We start from the raw sequence: 24,687 nt of genomic DNA on the forward strand, positions 1-24,687 counted from the left end.
TCACATCCTTATGCATTGTCTGATGCCTAAAAAAAAGCTGGTTCGTGTATTTTGTCCAATTTTAAAGTTGTCTATGGCAGGAGGGTAAGTCTAATACCCTTTACTCCACCATGGCCACAACCAGACGTTATACTCTCACTGGAAAAGATTGTTTCTTTAATTGGAATGAATTTGTTTTATTCCAGATAGAATAAAACTTTAAGCTCTATCTTTAAAAGTCTGAGCTATTTCAAGGGCCAAGTCCCAAAAGGAGTCCTAGAGAAAGAATTTCTGAAATGAAGATACATACAAGGGCTTTTAATTATCCTGGAGCTTCCCTTGCTAGTCATATATATCATTTGCTAACAAGGAAGGTGGAATGTTCCCTGAGGAAAAGAAGAGTCAGTGTTAAACATCTTTATACGGAAAAGTTAAATATATGCAGTAAGTTAGTGCCACCCAACATTTTCCAGATAAGGGCACATCCACAAAGTGATAATATTTTGAAGACATGCTACAGGGGGCCTGATGGTTAGAGGCCTTCGATCTGGGGGTGGGTTGTGGTGGATCTCCCCACCTAAGGCCCTCTGCATGCATCCAGGAGAGCTGAGGGGGTCACTGTCCTATTATATAACCCGCTCAGGGCCCACTGGTTAGGAAATGCTACAGAAGTAACCTTTGAGTCCAGATGTCACTAAGAAATGAGAAGAAAAGCTGCAACCAAATCTCAGTCCCCAGAAAGAGAACAGAGCTTTCACGGGCCTGAAGAAAGGCAGGCAGGCAGGACGTAGGAAGGGCCGAGGGGACTTTAATAGGAGACAACCCAGAGCAGAAGCCCAAAGGCCTCAGTGTTCACAGAGTGTTTCCCTCTAAGAAAAAGATGCTTCTATCTGGAGCCTTGACAGGGAGCGGCACCCGACAGATGCTGCCATACTGGCCCAACTCCAGGGTCATCAGTCACTTTGGGCATCTCCTGGAGCTATGGGACATAGCTGTATAGTTTGTCACAACAGATACACAAGAACTGCTTACTGAGTTCATTATTGATTTGCAGCTTATACAATCTTAAGTTGCAGGAAATGTTTATGCTTTCAGCCGTTTTTTTCCTAATAGTAACCATGAGAAAAGCCGTTTGCAAAGAGGGCCTTTCCTCTGAAACCTGGTTTTAAGAATGATCAGAGAGGGAATTCCCTGGTGGCCTAGCGATTTGGCGTTGTCACTGCTGTGTCTTGGGATTGATCCCTGGCCCAGAAATTTCCACGTGCCCTGCGTGCGGCCAAAAAAGAATGATCAGAAATATTAACATATGACGGCGGAGGGCACGTGAACAAGCCATACACACAAAACACAAATCCTCAAGGTAGCACTTTTGCATTTTGTCCATTTACATATAACCAAGCATGTCAAATTATGTAAGAGTATTTTTCCATAAAAACTTCTCATTTTCTACCTGTTAACATCATTTCTATTGAGAGGACCACTTACTACTCAATTCTAGAAGCTGTTTCTAATGGCGCCTTCAGCTCATACAAAGCTTTTGGCTGAGGGCATAATTTCTCTCTAGGCATCCTACAGCTCAGTTTTCATTTTCACTTGTGTTTAGAGAACGATACTGATTCCCAATCCAAATACATGCTTTTCTTTCATTAAGAGGATACTAGATGTAATAAAAAATTGTGCTTCATTACAAAGACACTGGTGTTTATAAAGCATCTTTTATTATGCATTAGGAGATGTTCTTAGCTCTTATACCACCTCTAAGAGACACAAAAAAGGCTGTTTGGGTGAGGGCGGGGGAGTCTTCATTTCACAAATAAGCACCAGGAAGGAACAGGAAACAAAGGGCGTGGCCATGGTCACGATGAAGGTCAAGAACATCCAAGCCATTTGCAGCAGCAACTGGTAAATTCTCACCTTCTATCTCCCTTTTTTTCCGCGAGACAAATCTATGTTTCTCCTAAGCGTTTCTATTAGGAAAATTTATTCCTTGGCATAAAAATTTGTTTGGAGTCTTTTTATATACAGCAAATTTTAGCTTCCAGGCCTGAGCAGTGAGTGAAAAATACAATTCCCAGGTGAAAGCTTGGTCCTGAGGCAGCTCAGCTGAGTCAGGCCTGACTGGTGCAGTATGGCGACATTAGTTTGCCACCTTTGGGGATAAGGGGGAATCAGGGTACGGTGGTGGGGGGAAGGGAAAGGCTCTGCTATGGGAGATTCAAGATCTTGCAGTACAAAGTGTATTTCCAGGAAGACTCAGACCAAAGACAAGGGCCTTGAAATTCATGCAATTATTATTCACTAAACACTGGGGCTCACATGGCCTTGGAAGAAAAACAGACCAACCAATAATATTCTGTCAACAGTATCTCTGCAGCGGAAAAAAGTTTTTTAATTTTGACAAAGTTCCATGCAGTAGGTTTTTCTTCATGGACTGTGCTTTTGGTGCCATTCTCTAACAGCTTTTTTTCTCCCATGTTTTTATAAATAACTTTTTGTCTTAAATGAAGATTTGTGGTCCATTTTGAGTTAATTCTGGCATAAAATAAATATAGATTAGGGTTCTTTTTTTTTTTTTTTTTGGCCTATGGATGTTCAATTGTACCAATACCATTTCTTGAAAAGATTATCCTCTCTTTCCTAAATTTTCTTTGCATCTTTGTTGAAAATTACTTGGCTGTATATGTATGGGTCTGTTTCTAAATACTCTATTTTAAGGGCCAGTAAAGTACAGTCCAAGGGCCAAATGGTCTGCTACCTATTTCTAAAGCGCTGACGTGAAGGAGAGTTTTTTACATTTTCAAATGGTTTTTAAAAATCAAAAGACTGGACATCCTATTGTGGCTCAGCAGTTAACGATCCTGACTGGTATCCATGAAGATGCAGGTTTGATCCCTGGCCTCACTCAGTGGGTTAAGGATCTGGTGTTGCTGAGGCTGTGGTGTAGGCTGGCAGCTGCAGCTCTGAATTTGACCCCTAGGCTGGGAACCTCCAAATGCTGCTTGCGCGGCCCTAAAAGGACAAAAAAAAAAAAAAAGACTAATATTTCAAGGAATATGGCAATGATAGGAAATTCAAATTTAAGTGTCCACGAATAAAGGTGGTTTTTTTGTTTTGGGGTTTTTTTTTTTTTTGCTTTTTAGGGTCACACTTGTGGCCTATGCAAGTTCTCAGGCTAGGGGTCAAATCAGAGCTACAGCTGCCAGCCTACGCCAGAGCCACAGCAACGCAGGATCCAAGCCGCATCTGCAACCTACATCACAGCTCACAGCAATGCTGGATCCTTAACCCACTGAGCGAGGCCAGGGATCGAACCTGGGTCCTCACGGATGCTAGTCCGATTCGTTAACCACTAAGCCACAATGGGAACCCCTACAAATAAAGTTTTATTGGCATTCAGCCGCACTCATTCATTGACACCTATGACTGCTTTTCAGAATTGAGATAGATACTGTATAGACCATAAAATATAAAATATTTACTTTCTGACCCTTCACAGGAAAAGTTTGCCAAGCCCTGGTCTAGAGGATAAGGATCCCTGTATACATCCGTGCAGAATCTCTGGGGTTCTCTGAATGCTGCTATATAAAAAAAAATACTGTACGGTAGAAGCTTTAAATAGAACCTCTGAAAGCCCTAAGGAGGGCAGAAAAGGAATGCATTTAATAGCTAGCTACCCTTTCTAACTAGGCCTAAGATAGAAAAGCCTGAAGTAAAACTATTCTTAAAAGGATGAATTTTACTGCACTATGCAGTTAGGCATAAAATGGGGAAATTCTAATTCTAAAAGCTATTTATTTTTAATGACATTTTCTTAAATATCTCTATGAGTCATAAACCAAGAAAAAAACATTTGTAATGTGAAAGATGACAGGTTAATGTCATGAATATAAGGTCTTTTTATAAAAATCAATTGGAAAATGACACATACAATTTTCAACTTGAATAATCATTTTAAAAAATGCAAACATCCATCAGATTAGCAGAGATTAGGAAGAATGATGATATTCCTGGATGACAAGGAAAGGGAAACATTCTCACGCGCTGCTGGCGGGGGAGACTAAATGGGTACCATCTTTCAGAACGCCACTTAAATGCCTTGAAAAGGCACGGAGGCAGCAAGAGACTTAGCGATGCACCATCAGGAAATAATAACAACCGCTAACATTTATACAGAACTTACTATGAGCCCGGCATGCTAAGTGCTTGGCCTTCTTTAACTCACTGAAACTTTCGAACCTCAGGAGGTAGGTACTGTTATCATGCCCATTTCACAGATGTGGAAACCAAGGCTCAGAAAGACTGAGCAGCTTGCCCAAGGTTACACAAGTAGCAGAAAGTCGCAGAAAGAATTATGTACACAGGGATTTACAAACAAGGTGATGCCTGGGTGCAACATGATCTAAAATAGGGAAAAACCCAGAAACAAGCCAAATGTTAAACAGGACTGTGGTACTCCATACATTAGGAGGCTAAGGAAGCACTCAACCACACTGCCCCAGATAGGCGTGAGATACTGGTGGCGAAGGGGGCTACAAAAGAGTGTGTGTGATATGATCTTGTTTGTATTTTGAATTGTAATTGCATGCATGCGTGTGTGTGTGTGTGTGTGTGTGTGTGTGTGTGTGTGTCACAATATATCTCAAACACTAAGAGGGGTATCTGAAGGTGGTGAGGTCACGAGTGATTTTGACTTTAATTATATTTACCCGTTTTGTTCTCATTTATTCTCCAAGAGTATTACTTACATACTTTTAAAGAATTACTTAAAAGTACATCCCATGACACTTTCCATCTCTGAAAAGTGTATTTTATTTTATTTCTTAGGGCCGCACCCGAGGCATATGGAGGTTCCCAGGCTAGGGGTCTGATCAGAGCTACAACTGCCAGCCTACGACCAAGCCACAGCAACTTCAGATCCAAACCGCGTCTGCGACCTACACCACAGCTCACGGCAACGGCGGATCCTTAACCTACTGAGTGAGGCCAGGGATTGAACCTGCGTCCTCATGGATGCTGGTCAGATTCATTTCCGCTGAGCTACAATGGAAACTCCAGAAAAGCATATTTTAGTAAAGTGCAAATGTGACTGTAAAGAGCCTTGGGATACTTTAATAAGACAGGGGCTACGCAACTGTAATAAATTACTTTCATCCTAAGAAAAGTTAAAATAAATAATGCAGGGGGAATTTCAGGGGAAGTGCTGACTTGAATTTCAGGAGACCTCAATCTACCATGAAAGAACTCCAAGGCCATGGCTATCGGTGTCTTATCTTCTTCCTATCATAACTTATCATAGCAATAACTATAATTTAACTTTCATATTTCTAAAGCACTTTCGGCCACAACATCTCCCTTAATCCTCACAACAGCCCTCTCAGAGCGACACAAATAGAAAGGGCGGAAATAGAAAAGAGAAAGAATTTCTCTAGTTCCTGAAGCCACCTGCACATCTTTCTGTGTGCTGCAGGAAAAAGAGTAGCCCAAGATGCTGTGGCAAGGGTTCCTAATGTCCTTGCCATTAAAGCACAGCACTCGGGAGAGAGATGACAATTAGAGCGAACAAACACAGGGTCCCTTTTGACAGTCTGAGATAGTTTGAGGAGGCACAGAAAGCTGAGAATCTGCATCAACTGCAGACTCGTCGGTCTATGAGCCATCTCCAATCGTCAGCATTTGGCGGGGGTGGGGGGGGCACTCTTTTTGACTGCCTACCGAGGCACTAAAGGGAAATTCTCTCCCACCCCAAGTCTTATTTTACCATCCTCATCTCATTTAAAACTGTGTCTCTGTGATGGTGAAGGAGCTTAGGAGCAAGAGTTTTGATCAAATGCACTTCTGGTGTCAGCAATCTTCCCACCACTCCCGGGGGCCAGATTAAAGAGGAAGACAAAACAGCAGCCGACTGCATTCCTTGGGATTTCTAATGCTCCGAGGAGGAGATATATTGTGACTGCTGTCGCCAGTAAGGACATATGCAGTCTAACAAGACAGGCTATACTGCAAGAAATATATCCTACGACATAAATGCCTCATTTGCTGAACGCCGACATTTTTCAAATGTGTGTAAACCCAGATGATCCCAGACGTATGTTTAACTTCTCCATTCACTCATAAAACACGTCCTTCTAATGGGTCTGTCAGCGTGTCATCATTTTCAGGGTGACACCTGCTCATTTACTCCTCACCCCTGGAACCGCATTTAATCCTACACTCTAGCTCAGCTAAAAGCTTCAGCGGTTCCGAGAGGAAGGGTCAAGGCCAGCAATCTGTTTAGCTGATCGGCTTTCTCCCACCAAGCTGAGGGTATTTCTTTCGATTCCTAAAGCTGCTTCTCTTTGAGGAACCATCCATACTTCCTGTGGGGCGAGAGGCAAGAAAGTCTAGAAGCATTTTTCTCATGAATAAATGTTTCAATTAATGAATTAACAGGACGGAGGCAGGAAGGGAAAATAAACATTAGCACAAACAAAAGGACATATAGTCACAGAATGACTTGGGAAGGAGCTCAGAACACCTGCCTTTCTCCCTCCCTTCCTCTCCTTCTCTTCCTCCCTCCTTCCCTTCCCTCCTTTTCTCTCGCTCTTTCTTCTTTTTTCTTTTTTCATGATGATAGCAAGCAGAAAACTAAGTGTCCACCTGGGGCCAGAAGAAAAGAAGAAGGAAAAACAGGCTGGGCGTGGGGAGAAAGCAGAAGAAAAAAGTGAGAGAGGAGGGCTCTGGGCGCAAAAAAGAACCAAGGTTAGCCCTGAGCTCATGCCTTCCTCTGCCGCTGTCATTCTCTTTCAGTAGAGGTGATGATGGAATCAGAAAGCCCTGGCTGAGCCTGATCCCAAGAGATCAGAGACACAGACACCAAAATGTCTGGAACAGACGGTTGCACGCATGGTGTGGTAATACTGTTATCGTGATAAAATAACGGTACTGTCATGCATTGAGAAAGGAAACCCCACAGGCACTCGCCCTAGGTCTAGCCAGCAACCACACGGGCCTCAGTAAGTAGATAAGAGTCACCTCTGGGAGGAATCCAGCCCCACCCACTGCAAGCATCCGACAGCCCCACAGGAAACAGGGCGGTCCAGCCCTGCCGGGCCCCACGTTCAGGGTCAGGAGACGCCTTTGCCCGGGTTCTGCCGCAGGTGTGCTGTAAGTCCCTCGGGCAAGTCACTTCTGGGCTCTGGACCTCCGTTCCTCTTTGGTCATCTAGGCGGAACAGCCATGGTCCTGCCTAATTCCCAGGGCTGCTGTGAGGATGTGCTCGGGAGAGACCCGGGAGGAAAGGAGGGTGCCGACAAGTCCTGGGCTGTTGCTGCCAGTGGCTGCGCAGGGTCCTGCGCTGGGAAGCTGTGGTCCTGCAGGCCCAGCAGCTATTGTTGAGTTAAATGCTCAACTGGGAAAGGAGGGACAAGAACACATGGAGAGAGAGATGGAGGAAGCTGGTGGGTTAGGATTCAGCCGGTCGAGGTATTTGGGGTCTCCGGCTTGACACGTCCCTAAGAAAGGGCATAATTCCTGGCTGGTAGTTTTGGGTAGTGCCTCTACCTTTAGTCACTCTGCTGGGCTCTCACTTGCTCTGGAGGCACACACATTCTCTCCCCTGAACCTCAAGGCTGCCTCCTTCTCCATCCCTCCAACCCGCCCCTCCGTGACTTCAATCAAAGTATCACCTTGCTCCGTGTTTATCGTGATGATGTCAAATAGGCTTTTAACCGTGAAGACACAGGGGGGTTCTGGCTGCTTTATTAAGGGTCCCAGAAACGGCCCCTCGGGGAGCCTCTTGATAAGAAATATCGAAGACGTTTGTTTACAAAGGGGTCACGTGGGAAGCCCTCCTCCCAGGTTACTGGGGGCTGGGCGGAAAGGGCCGCTGCTTCAAGGCCAGTAGGCTGTCGGCCAAGGGCAGGGACGTGGTCCCTCTCTCCGCAGCTGGGCTCGCTCTGCCCCCGAGTGGCCGTGGCCGGAGCAAGGAGCGTCCTGCAATGGTGCTGCCATCACACCTGAGCCCCGCCGACCCCACCAGGCTGCTCGGGCCTTCTCCAGGAAGGTTCTCTGGTTGGAAAGCAGAGCCGGAGGCTTCTGAACCCTTTCCATCAAGCTCTGAGCACCAATCAGGAAGGCAGGGATGGGGGCGGCAGGAACGCAGACGAAGGAGCTATTTTTGAGTGACGGGAAATAAAAGCTAAACACAGGTGCATTCTGCACCCATGGAAATGTTCCCACATCCACAAGAATTCTTTATAAATAAACTAAACAAACAAACCATTCAGGTTGCCACATTTCATCCTAGTTTCCAGGGACACACACGAACAGTTCGGGCCTTGCCTGTTATTTTGGGAACTGAGGGGGGCTTATGGGCACCCGCTAAAGGTGTTTGACTCCTTCTCTAGAAAGCTATATGAAGTGACAATCTAGGGCTCAAAATGAGGGCAGCGCCTGCCCTGTGACTCCTGCCACAGCTCAGAAAAGCAGGGCAAAGGGAAACCACCTTAACTGACTCTAAAAACGAAACCGCCACCAGAATTTGGGGGTACATCGCGAACCTCTACCACAGAAGCCATCGAATTTAGAGACGAGCAATTCTGGACGTTCATCTCAACTCAGAATACATTGAAGAAGCATGTCAAAATGCACATGAGACAAACCATGGCGAAATGACTCCCTGTGCATTGTGAAAAGCACACGGTCATTCTAAACGAACTTCTGGGCGATCCCTAAATTCAGAGCAGGAGTCAGACTTGTCTGTAAAGCAGGATTTGACAGGCTCGGACCATCTTCCCCTCTTTCAGCAGGCACAACATTTATGGAATGATTTCTTTCCAAATGCTTGCTGAAGTCTCACCCATGGCAAATTCTCACCCATTGAGAAGTCTTACCTATCTTAGGTATATTTCTCACCACTGCTAACAAGTTATATCATGGCATTCCGGCCCCAGCAGCAAACTGGGCCCACCCACAAGAGCCCCTGCATTCCCGTTTCCAAAGTCAGAGAAAGAGTGAAATTGAGCTGACTGTTCCTAGGGTTACACGTACCACTGACAGGCCCCTCCCTGCAAGATGCCCTTTATACACAGCTCTTAATAAATCCTCACATAGCCCTGTGAGGGAGGCTTTAAGGTGGAGGAAACTGAGGCTCAGAGAGGTTAAATGACATGCCCCCCAGACACACAGCCAGAACTGGGGGCACTGGGACTCAAACCCTGGTGTCTCTGAGCTGGGAGCCCCTGCGGCACTTGTCATTTTAACATGCCACTTGCGACAAACTGGAATGCCAGACCAAGACTGGCAGATATTTCACAGGAATAAAAATCAAAATCTGCACAGGTACAAGAGTACAAGAGACCCGATGTCACAGATCATATAAAATAATAAAAACAAATGATGGAGCCTAAGGGACTTTCGAAAAGCAACAAGCTCAAAATGGGCCCAAGCATATGATGCAGCATAAGTTAAGATTGACTGTATTTTGTGTGTGTGTGTGTGTGTGTGTGTGTGTGTGTGTGTGTGTCTGTCTGTCTGTCTTTTTAGGGCCACACCTGTGGCATACAGAAGTTCCCAGGCTAGGGGTTGAATCGCAGCTACAGCCACTGGCCTACGCCACAACCACAGCAACACCAGATCCGAGCCTCGTCTGCGACCTACCCCACAGCTCACTGGCAACGCTGGATCCTTAACCCACTGGCGAGGCCAGGGATCGAACCCACGTCCTCATGGATATTAGGTTTGTAACTGGTGAGCCACAATGGGAACTCCAAGACTGAACTGTTGGCTATGGAAAACTGGCTAAGTGGGCAGGCAGAGGGCACCCCAGGCACGAGGAAAACGGTCTGGGTCAAGTTCAAGAGGAGGCCGAAGCAGGAAGGGGGCAGCCTGGAAGGGTTCATGCGAGAGCAGTGACGTGAAGAAGGCCAGGAAGTCAGACTGCAGTCAGACCACCTGGCCACACACGAGTGCCTGGATATGGACGGGATCTCACAGCGAAAGAGGGGAAAGTTACTCAAGGGCTTTGCGGGAGCGCAGGGGTTGCGTGAGCAGAGCGCTGTTATGGGCCGATAAAACGAAGGGGCCAGGGTGCTGGGGATGAAGCAGGGTGAAACGAGCTGGGGGAAGCCTCCCTCCGTTGGCCATCTCAGGACTCTCCTCCAGGGCAGGTGCTGGAGAAGGTGCTGGAGAAAGGAGGAGGGAGGAGGCCCAGGGAGGTGCAGACCAGCCTGGGCCTGGCTTGGGGGCAGGGGCCAGGAAGGCAGAATCCTTAGGTGCTGGTGCCACTGGGCTCAGGGGTGGGGCACGGCAGAACGAGTGTCAAAATGACGTGGGTGCTCTGGCCTGAGGGCACGATTAGCCTGCGAGCCAGGTCAAGGGGCCAAGGCGGCAGTGAGGATGCCCTGAGCTGGCTCTGCAATGCCATCGTCCTCCCTGTAAGCTGCTTCACAGTATCCAGAGTGATTCTAAACACGTGCCGCTAGGGGACCAGGGAAATCAGATGCAAGTCCCGGGACACTCCTGAAAGCAGCTTTCCACAGCCACCCGTTCCTTTCTTCCTGTTGCGTGGATGGGACCCTCTCTAACTAAGTAAGCGCCTCAGAAGATTCCAATTCCTTTTACCCGAGGCTGGAAGGGAGGAATGAAACCATCGGGATGGAGGTGTTATCACACATAATCAGAGGACAGGGGCCGGAATATAAGATGTGAAGGAAGAAATAGATGTGTTTGGATAAGAGACCATCCATGGTGATTTTTTCCTTTTACCAGAACCTCAGCAAATATTATTATACATCTTGTTTTCCATTAAAAAGGAGTCACTCCTGAAAGCAAAAACAGGAAAGTGAGCCCGCCCCTCCCCCCCGACCCCGCCACTGCAAAGAATGGCAGTTATTTAATCCTCTCGTCACTTCATCATCACAGGAGAAGAGTGTTCCATCCCTTTCCCTGTGGTGGTAAAACCAGACATTGGTGCCATTTATCAAAGCATTTGTGTCACGCTTTACACATACTCAATGTATTTGGTTAAGGGTCGGATTTAAAACAGGAACACATGATTGGATTCGGAAGATGTGGTATATATACACAATGGAATACTACTCAGCCATAAAAAAGAATGACATAATGCCATTTGCAGCAACATGGATGGAGCTAGAGAATCTCATACTGAGTGAAATGAGCCAGAAAGACAAAGACAAATACCATATGATATCACTTATAACTGGAATCTAATATCCAGCACAAATGAACATCTCCTCAGAAAAGAAAATCATGGACTTGGAGAAGAGACTTGTGGCTGCCTGATGGGAGGGGGAGGGAGTGGGAGGGATCGGGAGCTTGGGCTTATCAGACACAACTTAAAATAGATTTACAAGGAGATCCTGCTGAATAGCATTGAGAACTTTGTCTAGATACTCATGTTGCAACAGAAGAAAGGCTGGGGGAAAAATGTAATTGTAATGTATACATGTAAGGATAACCTGACCCCCTTGCTGTACAGTGGGAAAAAAAAAAAAAAAAAAAGGAAGCGTGTGGTGCCTAAGAAAGCAGCCTGGAGGGGGCTCGTAAGGGGAGGGGGACCAAGAAAGAACCGCTCCCCCTCCTGGGCAGAAAGGAATGAATGGGAAAGGCAGTGTTTCCCCTCCTCTGATTCCCTCCAGCCACCTCCAATACCTACAAAGACGTTTTGAAGTAAGTTTAAAGGGGAATATTCTATAGGCAAAAGGCAGGACAAGTTCTTGGGCCATCAGCAAAGCAGGGAACAGTCCGCTCTTCTAGAAAGGTGCCCTAGCATTGTCTAGTAGAGCGCCAAGCTTTTGCCCTAAAATAACTGGCAAGCTCTTTAACCTCTGGGGTCACTCACTGCCTGACACCTGTGGCTCAGGCTCTTAAAATCCACGATCTCCACAGCCATTTCTTAAAGGCAACTGTCCTTGATGATAAAGGTATAAATCCTACCAATCACTTATGGACACCCTTGGGCGCGGCCATGGGCGACAGGCACCACCGTGGTCTCTTCCCTCTCAGTCATGGCCAGAGGCAGCAGGACCTAGGGCTACCCTGACCCCTTATTGTCTCACCCCTTTCTTGGCAGCCTCCACCCTGTCAATGCTTGCCAGCCCTGCATGAACATGGTGCAGGAAGCCATGAAGATCGTCCAGTCACACGTGCTAAGGGAATACCACATCGCTTGCCACCCATCTGGATACAAAAATAAACGCACCTTTGCAGAGGCTATAGACTGCTCAGCTTTTCGTCATATCTGACCATCATTAAAAACCTTATACTTGAGAGACAAGACCACATACCCTAGGAATTACTTAAAGAATGGCTCTTTCAACCACCCACGTGGTGCGCGCCACTGCACAAAAGCATCAGCGGTACATGGTCCAGGCGCTGTCCAGCTGGGTCCCTTTACACTGATGTTTACAGGGCTCTGCCTGTAGTGGTAATCCAATCGTCCAAACTTCTTAGCCTAAACAAGACAGGCAAACTTCTCTCAGGCACGCCACCTGTCTTTCATCTGAACAGTAAACATCCGTTAAGGCTTTTCTGCCTACGAGGCACGACCTGCCTTTGGAACGCCCCTTCTTGGATACCTCAGGACACAGAGCTTTCCAGCCAGGGCTGCTGTGGAGGGTGGGCTCTCCGGTCAAGGATGCTACCTGCCACCCGCCACCTTCCCGGTTAGCCCTGCTGGGACAGGGCCATGCAGATGTGCAGCTGGCTCCAAGGCAAACAGAATCTATTCCGTTTTCAAGTTCCATTCATTCACCTGGGTACAGTTACGCAAGATTCTTCCCCGGGAATTCAGAACCAGGAACACCGAGTGTTGCAAGGACTAAAACATAAGCTTGTACTAGCCAGTCAACACCCCGAAGCAGCTCATGGTTTAGAAGGCAAACGGGAACCTTTGTTTACCTTATTGATAAGAGTGACTATATCTCCTTCTTTGATTGTCAATTCATCGTCGTTCTGTGCCTCGTATGGAAAGATGACTTTGCAGTAGTCCTTGGCTGTAAGAAGAAAAGAAAACACCACCTTTAGAATGCTTTATCTCACAAGCTGGCCCAAGAAGAGATGTTCTCTGACATATCAACTTCAGAGAAAGTTGCACACTTAACAGGTAGGACAAAACTACTGCATAAAGAAAGAAGGTTCACCGGCAGAAAACTACCTGAGATGGCTCATTTTGGGCTCATGCATATTTATGCTCACTTTTCCCTCACAAATCATGTGACATCACGAAAGCCACTGACTGCTTTGCTTCTCTCTGGCAGAAAAGCAAAAAGGTTTCCTTGGTTTCAGAAAACAGCTGTGTATTTTTACATCCCTTTATTTTATATATTCTTCAGATGCATGCATAAGTAGGTGTAATCTACAAAGAGCAAAAGGATTAAATTTTGCCCTCCCTGCCTTCTTCCACACATCACTAAATCAGAAACAGGGTTATCTGTACATGTTACAAAGCCAGCATGGTACTCAAAATGATGAAAAAGACTCCGTCATGGTCTGTCTTGAGACACAAATGTGGTTGTTTGTGAACATGTCTCACCCACAAATGGCCAACAAATACTGACCAAATGTTCTTTACACACACATGTATGTGGGGTGAGCTTTTCAAATAAATCCCGTGGTCTCTCTGTGGGAACCAGCCTACTCCAGAAATGGGGCCATGTGTCAGCAAGGAAATAAACTACTTTTCACCAAAGAGAGAAAAACACTAAGGCCACACAAAATCCATTCAAATACTCTCTGAATTATATGCTTTGGAAAGGCTACCTGATATTAAACCTTCTCAATTTATACAAAAGCACCAGTTTAGAAGACAGTGAAAACATCCGTAAGATATTTAGGAAATTAAGACTTAGAAAATGGGCTGAATGACTCAGGACAGAAGATAGAAAAATTCAAGAGAATTAGTGTCTACTAGGACAGCTCTTTCTTATTCTGTATCAAAATCAACAACCCTAGTGGCTCTGAATGGCCTTAGATATTCCCAAGGATTAGGGCAGTTCCTGCAGACAGATTATAGCCTAGCGTTGCACACGTAAGTATCAATTATATTGTCCCTGGTACAATTTATATCACTAAAATGTGGGAGGGTTTAAATTATAGCTAATGTCACATCAATCAAAGAGAGTGGTATCCAAAATCAAGGCAATAAAAAAATCTCTAATACAGACACACTGTGGTCTAGGGTTGGGATATGACAGAGCAGGGAGGAAAGGGGAGAGGAAGAAGAAGAGGGAAAGGGAGGGACTAACTTTGTTTACAGATGTTTTTATTTTCTGACCAATGGCTTGGAGGTATCAGTTACATCCCCTAGCTAATGCTGGAGTCCTTCTGTTTTTAGGTACTCTGGGAAGCTGATGCTTTTTGCGCCTTCACTCATGCTAAGACGCACTAGTTCTAAATCCTATCAATATCAAGCTGCCCAAATATTCCTAAATCCACATGGTTACCAATGTTCCATCTCTCTTAAATGAGTTATAGCAAACCTCCCAAATTCTGAATCGCCAAATGTTCTAAAGGGAGGGAAAAAGTTAAGCATCTTTAAATTGGATAATGACAGCTCCTTACCAATTTTCCTATTGACTGTGCTAGTAAAATATGACTATCCAACCTCAAAACTCACAACAACATTGAAACAAATACAGTACCATTGTTAAAGAACTGCCTTGTAGAGTCCTGGCTTTGAGAGTCATTTGTTGGATCAAAATCATGGAGATGTTTTACACAGAAGAAAAAACACCCATGGCCAACAAAGAAAAGGAATGAGTCATATTTCTACCCTTTCCCATCAAAAAAGTTAATTAAGTATGGCAGAAACTGTTGGTTAACTTCCCAGCTGCCATTCCCCACCCGCTTCCTAGTTCACAGAATCCTAATTTGTTCAGGCATTACACACAGAAATAGGGAACCCTCCCTCAGCCCTAGGGATGAACAGGCAAATAATGTTTTTTATAATCATTTTTTAAAATTGAAGTATAGTTAATGTACAATGTTGTGTTAGTTTCAGGTATATGACAAAATGATTCAGCTTTATATACATAGATATATATGTTTTATATAGTTAAGATATATATATATATATATATATATAATATACATTCTTTTCCATTACAAATTATTACAAGATATTGTGTATCTTGTAATAACACTGTGCTATACAGCAGGTCCTTGTTGGCTACCTATTTTATATATAACAATGTGTGTATGTTAATTTCAGACTCCCAAGTTATCTCTCCCCCTCCCTACTAATTTGGTAACTGTAATTTTATTTTGTCTGTTGAGTCTCTGTTTTGTAAATAAGTTTACTTGTATCACTTTTTAGATTCCACATAGAAGTGACATCGTATGGTATTTGTCTTTCTATAACTTAACATGATCATTTCTAGGTCCATCTATGTTGCTACAGATGGCATTATTTCATTCTTTTTTATGGCTGAGTAATATTCCATTGTGTATATCTACCACGCTTTCTTTATTCATTCATCTGTCAATAGACATTTAGCTTTCTTCCATATACTGGTTATTGTAAATAGTGATGCAGTGAACACTGGGGTGCATGCACCTTTTTTTTGCTTTTTGCTTTTTAAGGGCTGCACCCACAGCATATGGAGGTTCCCAGGTTAGGGGCTGAATTGGAGCTATAGAGCTGCCTGGCCTACACCACAGCCACAGCTACGTGGGATCCGAGCTGTGTCTGCAACCTACAACACAGATCACGGCAACGCTGGATCCTTAACCCACTGAGCAAGGCCAGGGATCAAACCCGAAACCTCATGGTTCTTAGTCAGATTCGTTAAGCACTACACCACGATGGAAACTCCTATTTGTAGACTTTTAAATGATGGTCATTCTAACCAGTGTGAGGTGAGACCTCACTGGTTCTGATTTGCATTTCTCTAATAATTAGTGGTATTGAGCATCTTTTCATGTGCCTGGTGGCCGTTTCTATGTCTTCTGCGGAGAAATGTCAATTTAGGTCCTCTTAGGCAAATAACATTACTTTCACTCCCCTTTATTGGTGATTGATTGATAGGTGAGCATATGATCCACTTTCAGCCAATGAGCTATGAAAGAAAATGTGATGGTGGGGGAGAGGGCTGTTAGATTTTGCTCCCGGATAAAAAAAGAAACATGAGGAAAATCGTTGCCCCTGCCTTTTTGCTTTTAATATTGTTTCATCCTTGTTGAAAGACAGTAGACTGTTTGGTGCTATTGCAACCATATTTCAACCATGAGAAGAAAGTCAAGAAAATCAAAGAGGAGGTAACCTTAAGCCCCGACTCTGTTGAGATGTCTGTTGAATTAACCAACTTCAGGAGACTTGTCTCTGGATGTCTTGTTATCTGACTCAATAAAAACTCTATTGCTTATCATTACTTTATGGTCAGGTAGGTATTTATCACTTAAGGCTTCCTGACATGAAGGAACTCAGCAGAAGAAAGAGGACACTTCCAGTAACCCACTCTCAAAAACTTGACTACAATCTGCCTCCTCCCAACAAACTTATTCCTATATATCTTTGGCATGCCCTTTCCCCCAGCTCTTTCCTTGCTACCTCAAGACTTGGTCTGGTAGTAGGAGGTCAATAAATGACTATAGAATTGACTTGAAACAAACATAGTGAGAAAACATTTACAAGAAAGTACTAGTATGCCTTTAAATGTGTCATGGGGCCATTTTGTTTTATGCCCACAGTTTGCCTAGAAGCTAAAGGAAGGCGGTGTTCCTCTGCTTTTTTTTTTTCTTAAGGTATATGATCTATGTACCATGAAATTCACACATTTTAGTTGTACAGTTTAAAGAGTTCTAATAAATATATATAGTTGTGTGACCATCACCATAACCCAGTTTTAGAATACATCCATCATGTAGCTAGGCTATTTTGTATGTGAGGTATTAGACAAAACATTATCTAGAGAGTACCGATTTTAGATAAGAGGAGGAGATAATGGTGCCAGTGGCTACCATTCACCACCTCTCTCTGTGAAGCAGGTTCCCACACCATACCTTGCCCCGCTTTATATCCCCAGAACCTGACACAGCTTCCACTCAATGTTTCCTAATGATCCCCTCGCAACACCTATAAAGTAGAGTAAAATCTGAGGAAGGGCAAAGTAGGAAGAGAGGATTCTGGGCTCAAAGTCAGGATAGTCAAGACTGGATTTGGTCCTACCTGGTCTTTTCCAAGCACACAATCTGAAGCAATCACTGTAGTTCTGGACCTCATGTCCCCAGGTATAAAATGAGGGGCCAGCCAAGGAGGGCCAAGAGGAGAGTTTGGTTAACTTTAGTAGGGCACTCTCAGTACATTTGAAGTTATTCCAGATCTCTAATATAAAACAACAACAACAAAAGAGCTGTTCCGGTTAAACTAGAGAGTGGGGCTGGCCCATCTCCCACCCAGGTTCCCAGAAACATCCCAATGAAATACTGGAGGCATCAAGGAGCACAATAGACTACACATAAATTCCTGCCAGCTCTGACATTTCGGGGCTCTAGTCATAAGCACAAAAACTCAAAACACTGCTGCCCAAATATGGCAACCATTCACCTCACACTTTAAGTTACTATGGTATATTTGAAAATAAGAATTTGTTTTCACTTTTGAGGCATGTGGGCCCTAATTCAGCAGTATTGGAAAATAAGAACATTATGTCACTTTAGATGTACCAATGGTTTTAAGATACTCAAAAATAAATTCACGTGCAAAAAATTTTATTAACTCTGAGACTATGATTTTATTTTTATACTACATGGAATCAAGCTGTTCTCTACTTTAACTCAAACTTGTAGTGAGTCACCACCATGAAAAAGATACTATCAGTTCTTGGGCCTGTGATCTACAACACAATCCAATGACCTCCTTCCTCCCTTCACATAGAAGTGACAACCTAATGGCTGGAGAAAGGCGAGGAGAAAAGAATGACAGTGAGAAAATAAGCATCAACCAATAAGCATCAACTCGCTATGATGGAAGACTGTCATGGTGTTTCAGAGAAAGGCAAGACTACGTTTAGAAGAGAGTTCACAAAAGAGGAGGCATTTGATAGGTCTTGAAAGAAGAGGACAACTCAACTGAAAAATGGGCAAAAGACCTGAACAGACATTTCTCCAAAGAAGATACACAGATGGCCAACAAGCACATGGAAAAAATGCTCAATATCACTGATTATCAGAGAAATGCAAATCAAAACTTCCATGAGATACCATCTCACACCAGTCAGAATGGCCATCATTAATAAGTCCACAAATAACAAATGCTTGGAGAGGGTGTGGAGAAAAGGGAGCCTGCCTACACTGTTGGTGGGAATGTAAATTGGTACAACCACTGTGGAAAATAGTAATGGAGGCGCCTCAGAAAACTACAGAACTACCGCATGACCGAGCAATCCCACTCCCGGGCATATATCTGGACAAAACTTTCCTTAAAAAAGACACATGCGCCCGCATGTTCATTGCAGCACTATTCACAATAGCCAAGACATGTCCATCGACAGATGAATGGATTAAGATGTGATATATATATACACAATGGAATACTACTCGGCCATAAAAAAAGAACAAAATAATGCCATTTGCAGCAACATGGATGGAACTAGAGACTCTCATCCTGAGTGAAGTAAGTCAGAAAGAGAAAGACAAATAACCTATGATATCACTTACACCTGGAATCTAATATACAGCACAAATAAACCTTTCCACAAAAAAGAAACTCATGGACTTAGAGAACAGACTTGTGGTTGCCAAGGGGGAGGAGGAGGGAGTGGGATGGACTGGGAATCTGGGGTGAATAGATGAAAACTGTTGCCTTTGGAATGGATGAGCAATGAGATCCTGCTGTGTAGCACTGGGAACTATGTCTAGTCACTTATGATGGAGCATGATAATGTGAGAAAAAAGAACGTATATATGTATGTGTGACTGGGTCAGTTTGCTGTACAGTAGAAAATTGACAGAACACTGTAAACAAACTATAATGGAAAAAATAAAAATCATTTAAAAAAAGAAGAGGATAATAAAAATCCTTCTTGAATGTGGGAAGATTATAAATTTTAAATGAGTAGCAGACAGAAATGAGGAGAAAAGGACTGAAATTAGTTTTTTGGAGGCAGACTTTTTTCCAGCTATTCATCAATTAGATGGATTTAATTACTCCAAGATCAAACAGGAATGAATACACACACGCATATCAAGAAATAAAGGCACAATTTATCCAGTGATTAAGATGATTTTGTCTCTATTTTTTCTTTAGAAAAGATTTAAAAATACTAATAAATTAGCATAAGAAAAATCGTAAGTCAGTTCTTTAGCTTTTTTAGTCTTAGAGTCTGTTAACAATCTGATAAAAAACAATGACTCTCTCTTTCCAGAAAAAGGGAAAAAAACACAGATACATTCAAAGGTGCAAAGAAAATGTAGTATACATATCAGAAGGGTCAAGGACCCTGAAACTCTTGCCCAGTTCCTGATCAAAAGCCCCTTACTAAGTGATGACTGGCATTCCAATTCTAAGAAGCACCAGTAAATCCAGTCATAACTCACACACCCTCAAAAAAAAAAAAAAAAAACCCATTATGTCAATCTCTAAATTTCTAGAAATTTACATAAGATTCAAAATAGGGAGATCCCCTTGTGGCTCAGTGGTTAACGGATCCAACTAGGAACCATGACGTTGCGAGTTTCATCCCTGGCCTTGCTCAGCGGGTTAAGGATCCGGCGTTGTCGTGAGCTGTGGTGCAGGTCGCAGACGCAGCTAGGACCCCGAATTGCTGTGGCTCTGGTGTAGGCCAGCGGCTACAGCTCTGATTGGACTCCTAGCCTGGGAAACTCCATATACTGTGGGAGTGGCTCTAGAAAAGGCAAAAAGACCAAAAAAAAAAAAAGAAAAAGAAAAAAAAAGATTCAAAACAGATGGCTCAAGGAACTAAACTCACATGCCCACATCCCATGACAACCTTCAGGTGGTTTTATAATCTATTCATATAAAAAACAAATAAACAAATTTAAAATATAGCTTCACTTAAAGAAAGAAGAAACTGAATAAACTTATCAGCAAAAAGAACACACACACACACACACACTAAGAAAAAAATATTAAATCTAGGATAATTCTCTGGGCTCAATTTAGGACATGAAGATCAAATGCCCGTGTCTGGTAGGAAAATTTCCAGAACTTTTAGAATTGGTGGAAAGTACCAGGTCATGCCTAGAACTGGTGATTTTCTTTTCCTTTGGGACACCAGAACGAAAATATCAAGCTCAGCGGTGTCTACTTTCACCAACATCAAAATCTGAAAATTCTTTCATTAAACTGACAAATATTATCTGAGACACTACCGGTTCATAATCCCTTATCCAGAAGCCCTGGGGACAGAACTCTTCAGATCTTAGTAAGGAAACACACTGCACATACCATATGATAGGTAACATCCCCAGCTGGGGTCTGAGGCTGCACTCAACCATCAAATACATTAAAATTTTGCAGCAATTGGATGCTTCATCATCCCAAGTGGGATAAATAGAGAGTCTACCTAGATGCGTGTTAGTCCATAACAAGTTTTATCACCCAAGGAGTGATAAAACCTTTTAGTTTTCTGAGCTTTTTGTATTTTGGCATTGCAGTAAGAGTGCTGACGTCTATCATGTTCTGGGGGAAAAAGAGTAAGTTAGGTAAGCCAAGTAACTGGTTCTCAAGGAGCTTTTAAACAAGGACAGGAAATAAGGCGTGTACACGCAGAGCTCTGGACAAGGCTACAGGGAGGAGAGGGTGAGAGTGATGGGTTGAGTTTAAAGCCTCAGAGATTCAGAAATGGGGGAATCATTTCCCAAAGGAGAGACTCGAGGTCCCTCCCTGGAAGACTAAAATGGCCCTGGGCCCTGCCTGTACAATGCCCTAGGGCGTTGACTGGAGGAGGAGGAAGAGGAGAAGGGAGGGGAGAGGAGGAGGGGTGTTTCCCACCCATTTCTGATGACAAGAATGATGTCGGGCACTCATTTCTTCTTTGTCTCCCCAGACCCCTGCCCTGGGAATTCCAATCACCAGGTCAGAGGTGGGACCAGGAATCCAGCTGCTACACCAGCCCTCCTTGTGATTCTCATCAGCAGGGATGCTTCAGAACCGTGAGTCTAGGTCAGTGGTCCTCAGGCTTGAGCAGGCAAAGGCATCAGGTGGAGGGCTTGTAAAAACAGAACTCCCAAGGTTTCCGATGCCTCAGGGCTGGGGCAGGGCCTGAGGACGTGCGTCTCTAACGAGTCCCCAGGGGATGCTGATGCTGCCCGTCTGGGGACCGCATTCTGACAGCCACTGATCTAGCCACACGTATGAGTCAACAGTCAGAGCCAGGAAGGAGCAAAACAACTGTGGGGACGAGGGGGTGGACCAGTGCGGTGGCGGTGTTGAGGCAGGGGGTGCTAAACAAGAGATTTAAGTGAGAAATGCAGTTCTGAGTCGGGGCGAGTGGGGAGGGGTGGGAACGAATACTAGGCTTGTCATCGTTCAGTCAGTATTAGCTGAGTGTCCACTGTGCGCCCGGGAGCAGAGATGGAGCAGGGCCCTCTGGGAGCGCACTGCAGTCTATACCAGCAGTTCGCAACTGGGGTGAGTCTACGTCCCAGGAGACACTGGCAGTGCCTGGAGACACTTGTGGTTCCGACAACCTGGGGGGAGGAGGTGGGACGTGTTACTGACATCCAGTGGGTAGAGGTCGGGAAGCTGCTAAACATCCTCCAATGGACACAGGACAGCCCCACAATGAAGAATGATCTGACCCTATTGCTCACCCATTCTAAATGGAACAATCTGCATCTGCCAACCCCAAACTCCCCGTCCATCCCACTTCCTCCCCCATCCCCTTTGGCAACCACTTATTTCTTTTTTTGGTGCAATGCTTCCAAGGTCCTCCCACGGTCTCCTCATTGCAATGAGCCCATAAACCGGACTTGGTCAGTCAAGCCTGCTTTGTCCCTGGTGTTCCTGGGCTGGAGCAGGGGCTAAAGAGGACAGAGGGTGTGTCGAGCCCCACTGAGCAACCACCGCCGACCCTTTAGAAACCCGAAAGAAGCTCGAGGGTCTCACGTTGAACGAATGTGTTCTTTTCTTCTTGGGGATGGTGAACTTGGGAAAGGAGACTCGTGGCTGCTTTTACAAGACTCCGTCTGACTGAAAGCCTGGTAAACTGAAATCATGTCTAATTCTCCATCTGCTCGACCACCACTATTGCCAGTGCCCACTGAGTGCACGGCACTTTCCTGGACTGTGTGGTGGGGATGTCAGGTAGAAGACACAGCCCCCACCGTGATGGACTAATGACAGCCGCAAGGCACTGTGAGTCACTATCACAGCGGACAACTCCTAAGAAGCAAGTCAAGGGACAAAGTGATCAGAAGGTGGTACAAGTGTCTGGTGCCAATGCGAGGGGAGGCGAGGCAGGGCAAGTTTAGCCTTTGCGCCCCAGTCATCTTTTATTAGGAAGCCTGACCTGCTTCTGTATAAATTCTGTCCGGGATCACTTTTTCCCTAACGCACCTGGCTCAACTGGTTCTCTGAATCTCTAAGACTGAACTGGTGGTTTGGGAAGATGCCACGTAACCCTTGCTCTGGGCTATTTTCCTATCCCACTGAGGCCACAAATCTGCCTCGACTGTAGTAAGAAAGAGGGGAACTCCAGATGGGGGGGAGTTGGAGGAACCTCAGGGCGCTTCATTTATGGATATTTAGACAGTTTTCCTGTAGTTGGCAATTTCTGCTGCCCAGCATGCATTTCAGATGAATTTCAATATCAGAATAGCTTTACTGGGGGAGAGGAGACGATGTCAGTTGTTGAGATATATCCTGATCAGGGGTTTCACTTTCCCTCAGAAGACACTGATCCACTGGAAAACGTTTTTGGAATCATCGTGACTCTCACTCGTGCCATGAGCTTGTATTTCAGCATGCTAAGGTGACACCTGTATGCAAAGGGGCTTCTCGCCTATGTATCGCTGGGCAATTTTCGTCATGGGTGTGACTTCCAACCAGAAGGAAGAAGGCTGTGCTGTGCCCAAGCTCAGGGTCATTCCTAAACGTGGGTCAGCACTCTGTCCTTCTGCCTGAACTTGGATGTTGCATCAAAATCCAGAAGCAGAGAAATATTCCCAATGGAAGGGGCTTTTTGGTGGGCTAAGGTGCCTTGTGGAAGTTGGGAGAACAATTACCCGAGAATTTGCTCTTTCCAGTGAAAGCCAGAGAGTGTGTGAGGGCTGAGATTACCTTGCAGCAATTCTTGCTCTAGGTTCATGAAAAACGCCTGTCAATAAACATCTTTCAAGGCTTTGCTGACAGTGCTAATTCTCCCTAACTTATCACCCACTTAGACACATATGTATACCTATGACATCCAGGCCAAATGACATCTCATATTCCCACTTAATTGTCCTCATCTTCCTTTTGCCTCTCCCATCAGTTGTTCAATCCTTTGAATGCAGAAAGCTTTCACTCTGAACCATAAAGCTTTCGGAATTGGATCAGAGAGTGAAGACGCTGGGAGAAATCTTCGGCCTTCTCTCTAGGACGACCCTCTGACTTCACAGACAACGCAGACAATGGAGAGCGAGGCCGGAGAAATAGAATTATTCGCCCAAGGTCGCACAGCTAGCTAATGACAGAGCTAGTCCCAGAATCTGTGCTTCCTGACTCTCAGCCAAAACACACCACCCAGCCCTGTCAGACCGCTCTATCCACAATTCATCCTCACTTTGTGAAGCGTCTAGAGATGGACGGAGTTAATAGATACTTGCACGGCTGAACAAGGCTTGGGTCAAGTCAGGATCCTCCCCCATGCTCAAGGGAGCTGATCCTTCGCAACGGTGTTAATATCCACGCCCAGGCAGCCCACCTTGGATCCCAGAATTCCTTTCAAACTACACAGTCCAATGCGGTGCCCACCAGGCACAGGTGGCCAGGGCCACTCAGAATGTGGCTAGTCCAAGTGCAGATGTGCCACATGTGGCAAATACATGACGGACTGTGAAGACTCATATGGAAAAAGAATGAAAAGATCTCATTTGATAATTTTATATGGGTTAAATGTTGAAAGGATAATGTTTTGGATATAATGAATTAAATATATTTAAATTAAGTTCACATGTTTCTTTTTTTTTCCCCTTTACCTGTTTCTTTTTTTTAATGTGGTTACTAGAAATGTCAAAAACACAGCTAACCCACTCCACATAATCCTTCCAAAAAAGACTCAAGTGTCCTGCTTGCAGACATCACGGAGGGTGAGAAAAAATATCAAGGATGTGCTCTCATCCTAAGGTCAGCTCTTGAGGCCTGACGATTAGTTACTTAAGCACGCCCTGCAGACAGTCTTGTTCTGTGCCACATCCTTACAAGCGACACTCAGGTCCCTCTTGCTCAGTCTTCCCCAAAGGCACCTCACAAGTCACCCAAGGTTCTATTTACTCTGCAGAGAACAATCTATAGGGAAGTCCTAATTCATTTCTTTCCTTTTTTTTTTTTTTTGGAATTTTGTCTTTTTAGGGCCGCCCCCGTGGCACATGGAGGTTCCCAAGCTAGGGGAAGAATCGGAGCTACAGCTGCCGGCCTCCACCACAGCCACAGCAACGCGGGATCCAAGTCACATCTTCGACCTAGACCACAGCTCATGGCAACACCGGATCCTTAACCCACTGAGCGAGGCCAGGGATCGAACCCACGTCCTCAGGGAGCTAGTTGGG

At 44.8% G+C, this 24,687-nt stretch overlaps 1 protein-coding gene across 12 annotated transcripts in view; it reads right to left on the reverse strand.

Moving 5' to 3' along the window:
* SH3KBP1 (SH3 domain containing kinase binding protein 1) overlaps positions 1 to 24,687 on the reverse strand; it is a 340,925-nt gene that overhangs the window by 87,146 nt on the left and 229,092 nt on the right. For all 12 annotated transcript variants that reach the window (XR_007132781.1, XM_047764118.1, XM_047764112.1 and 9 more), the window contains one exon: positions 12,877 to 12,971. Coding sequence is in view for 11 of the 12 variants with exons in the window: in XM_047764118.1 (XP_047620074.1) it covers positions 12,877 to 12,971 (95 nt within the window). In the remaining variant the exon portion in view is untranslated. The remainder of the gene's footprint in view (positions 1 to 12,876; positions 12,972 to 24,687) is intronic.

The sequence above is a fragment of the Phacochoerus africanus genome, chromosome X, assembly GCF_016906955.1.
Source record: "Phacochoerus africanus isolate WHEZ1 chromosome X, ROS_Pafr_v1, whole genome shotgun sequence".
Classification (NCBI taxonomy): Eukaryota; Metazoa; Chordata; class Mammalia; order Artiodactyla; family Suidae; genus Phacochoerus; species Phacochoerus africanus.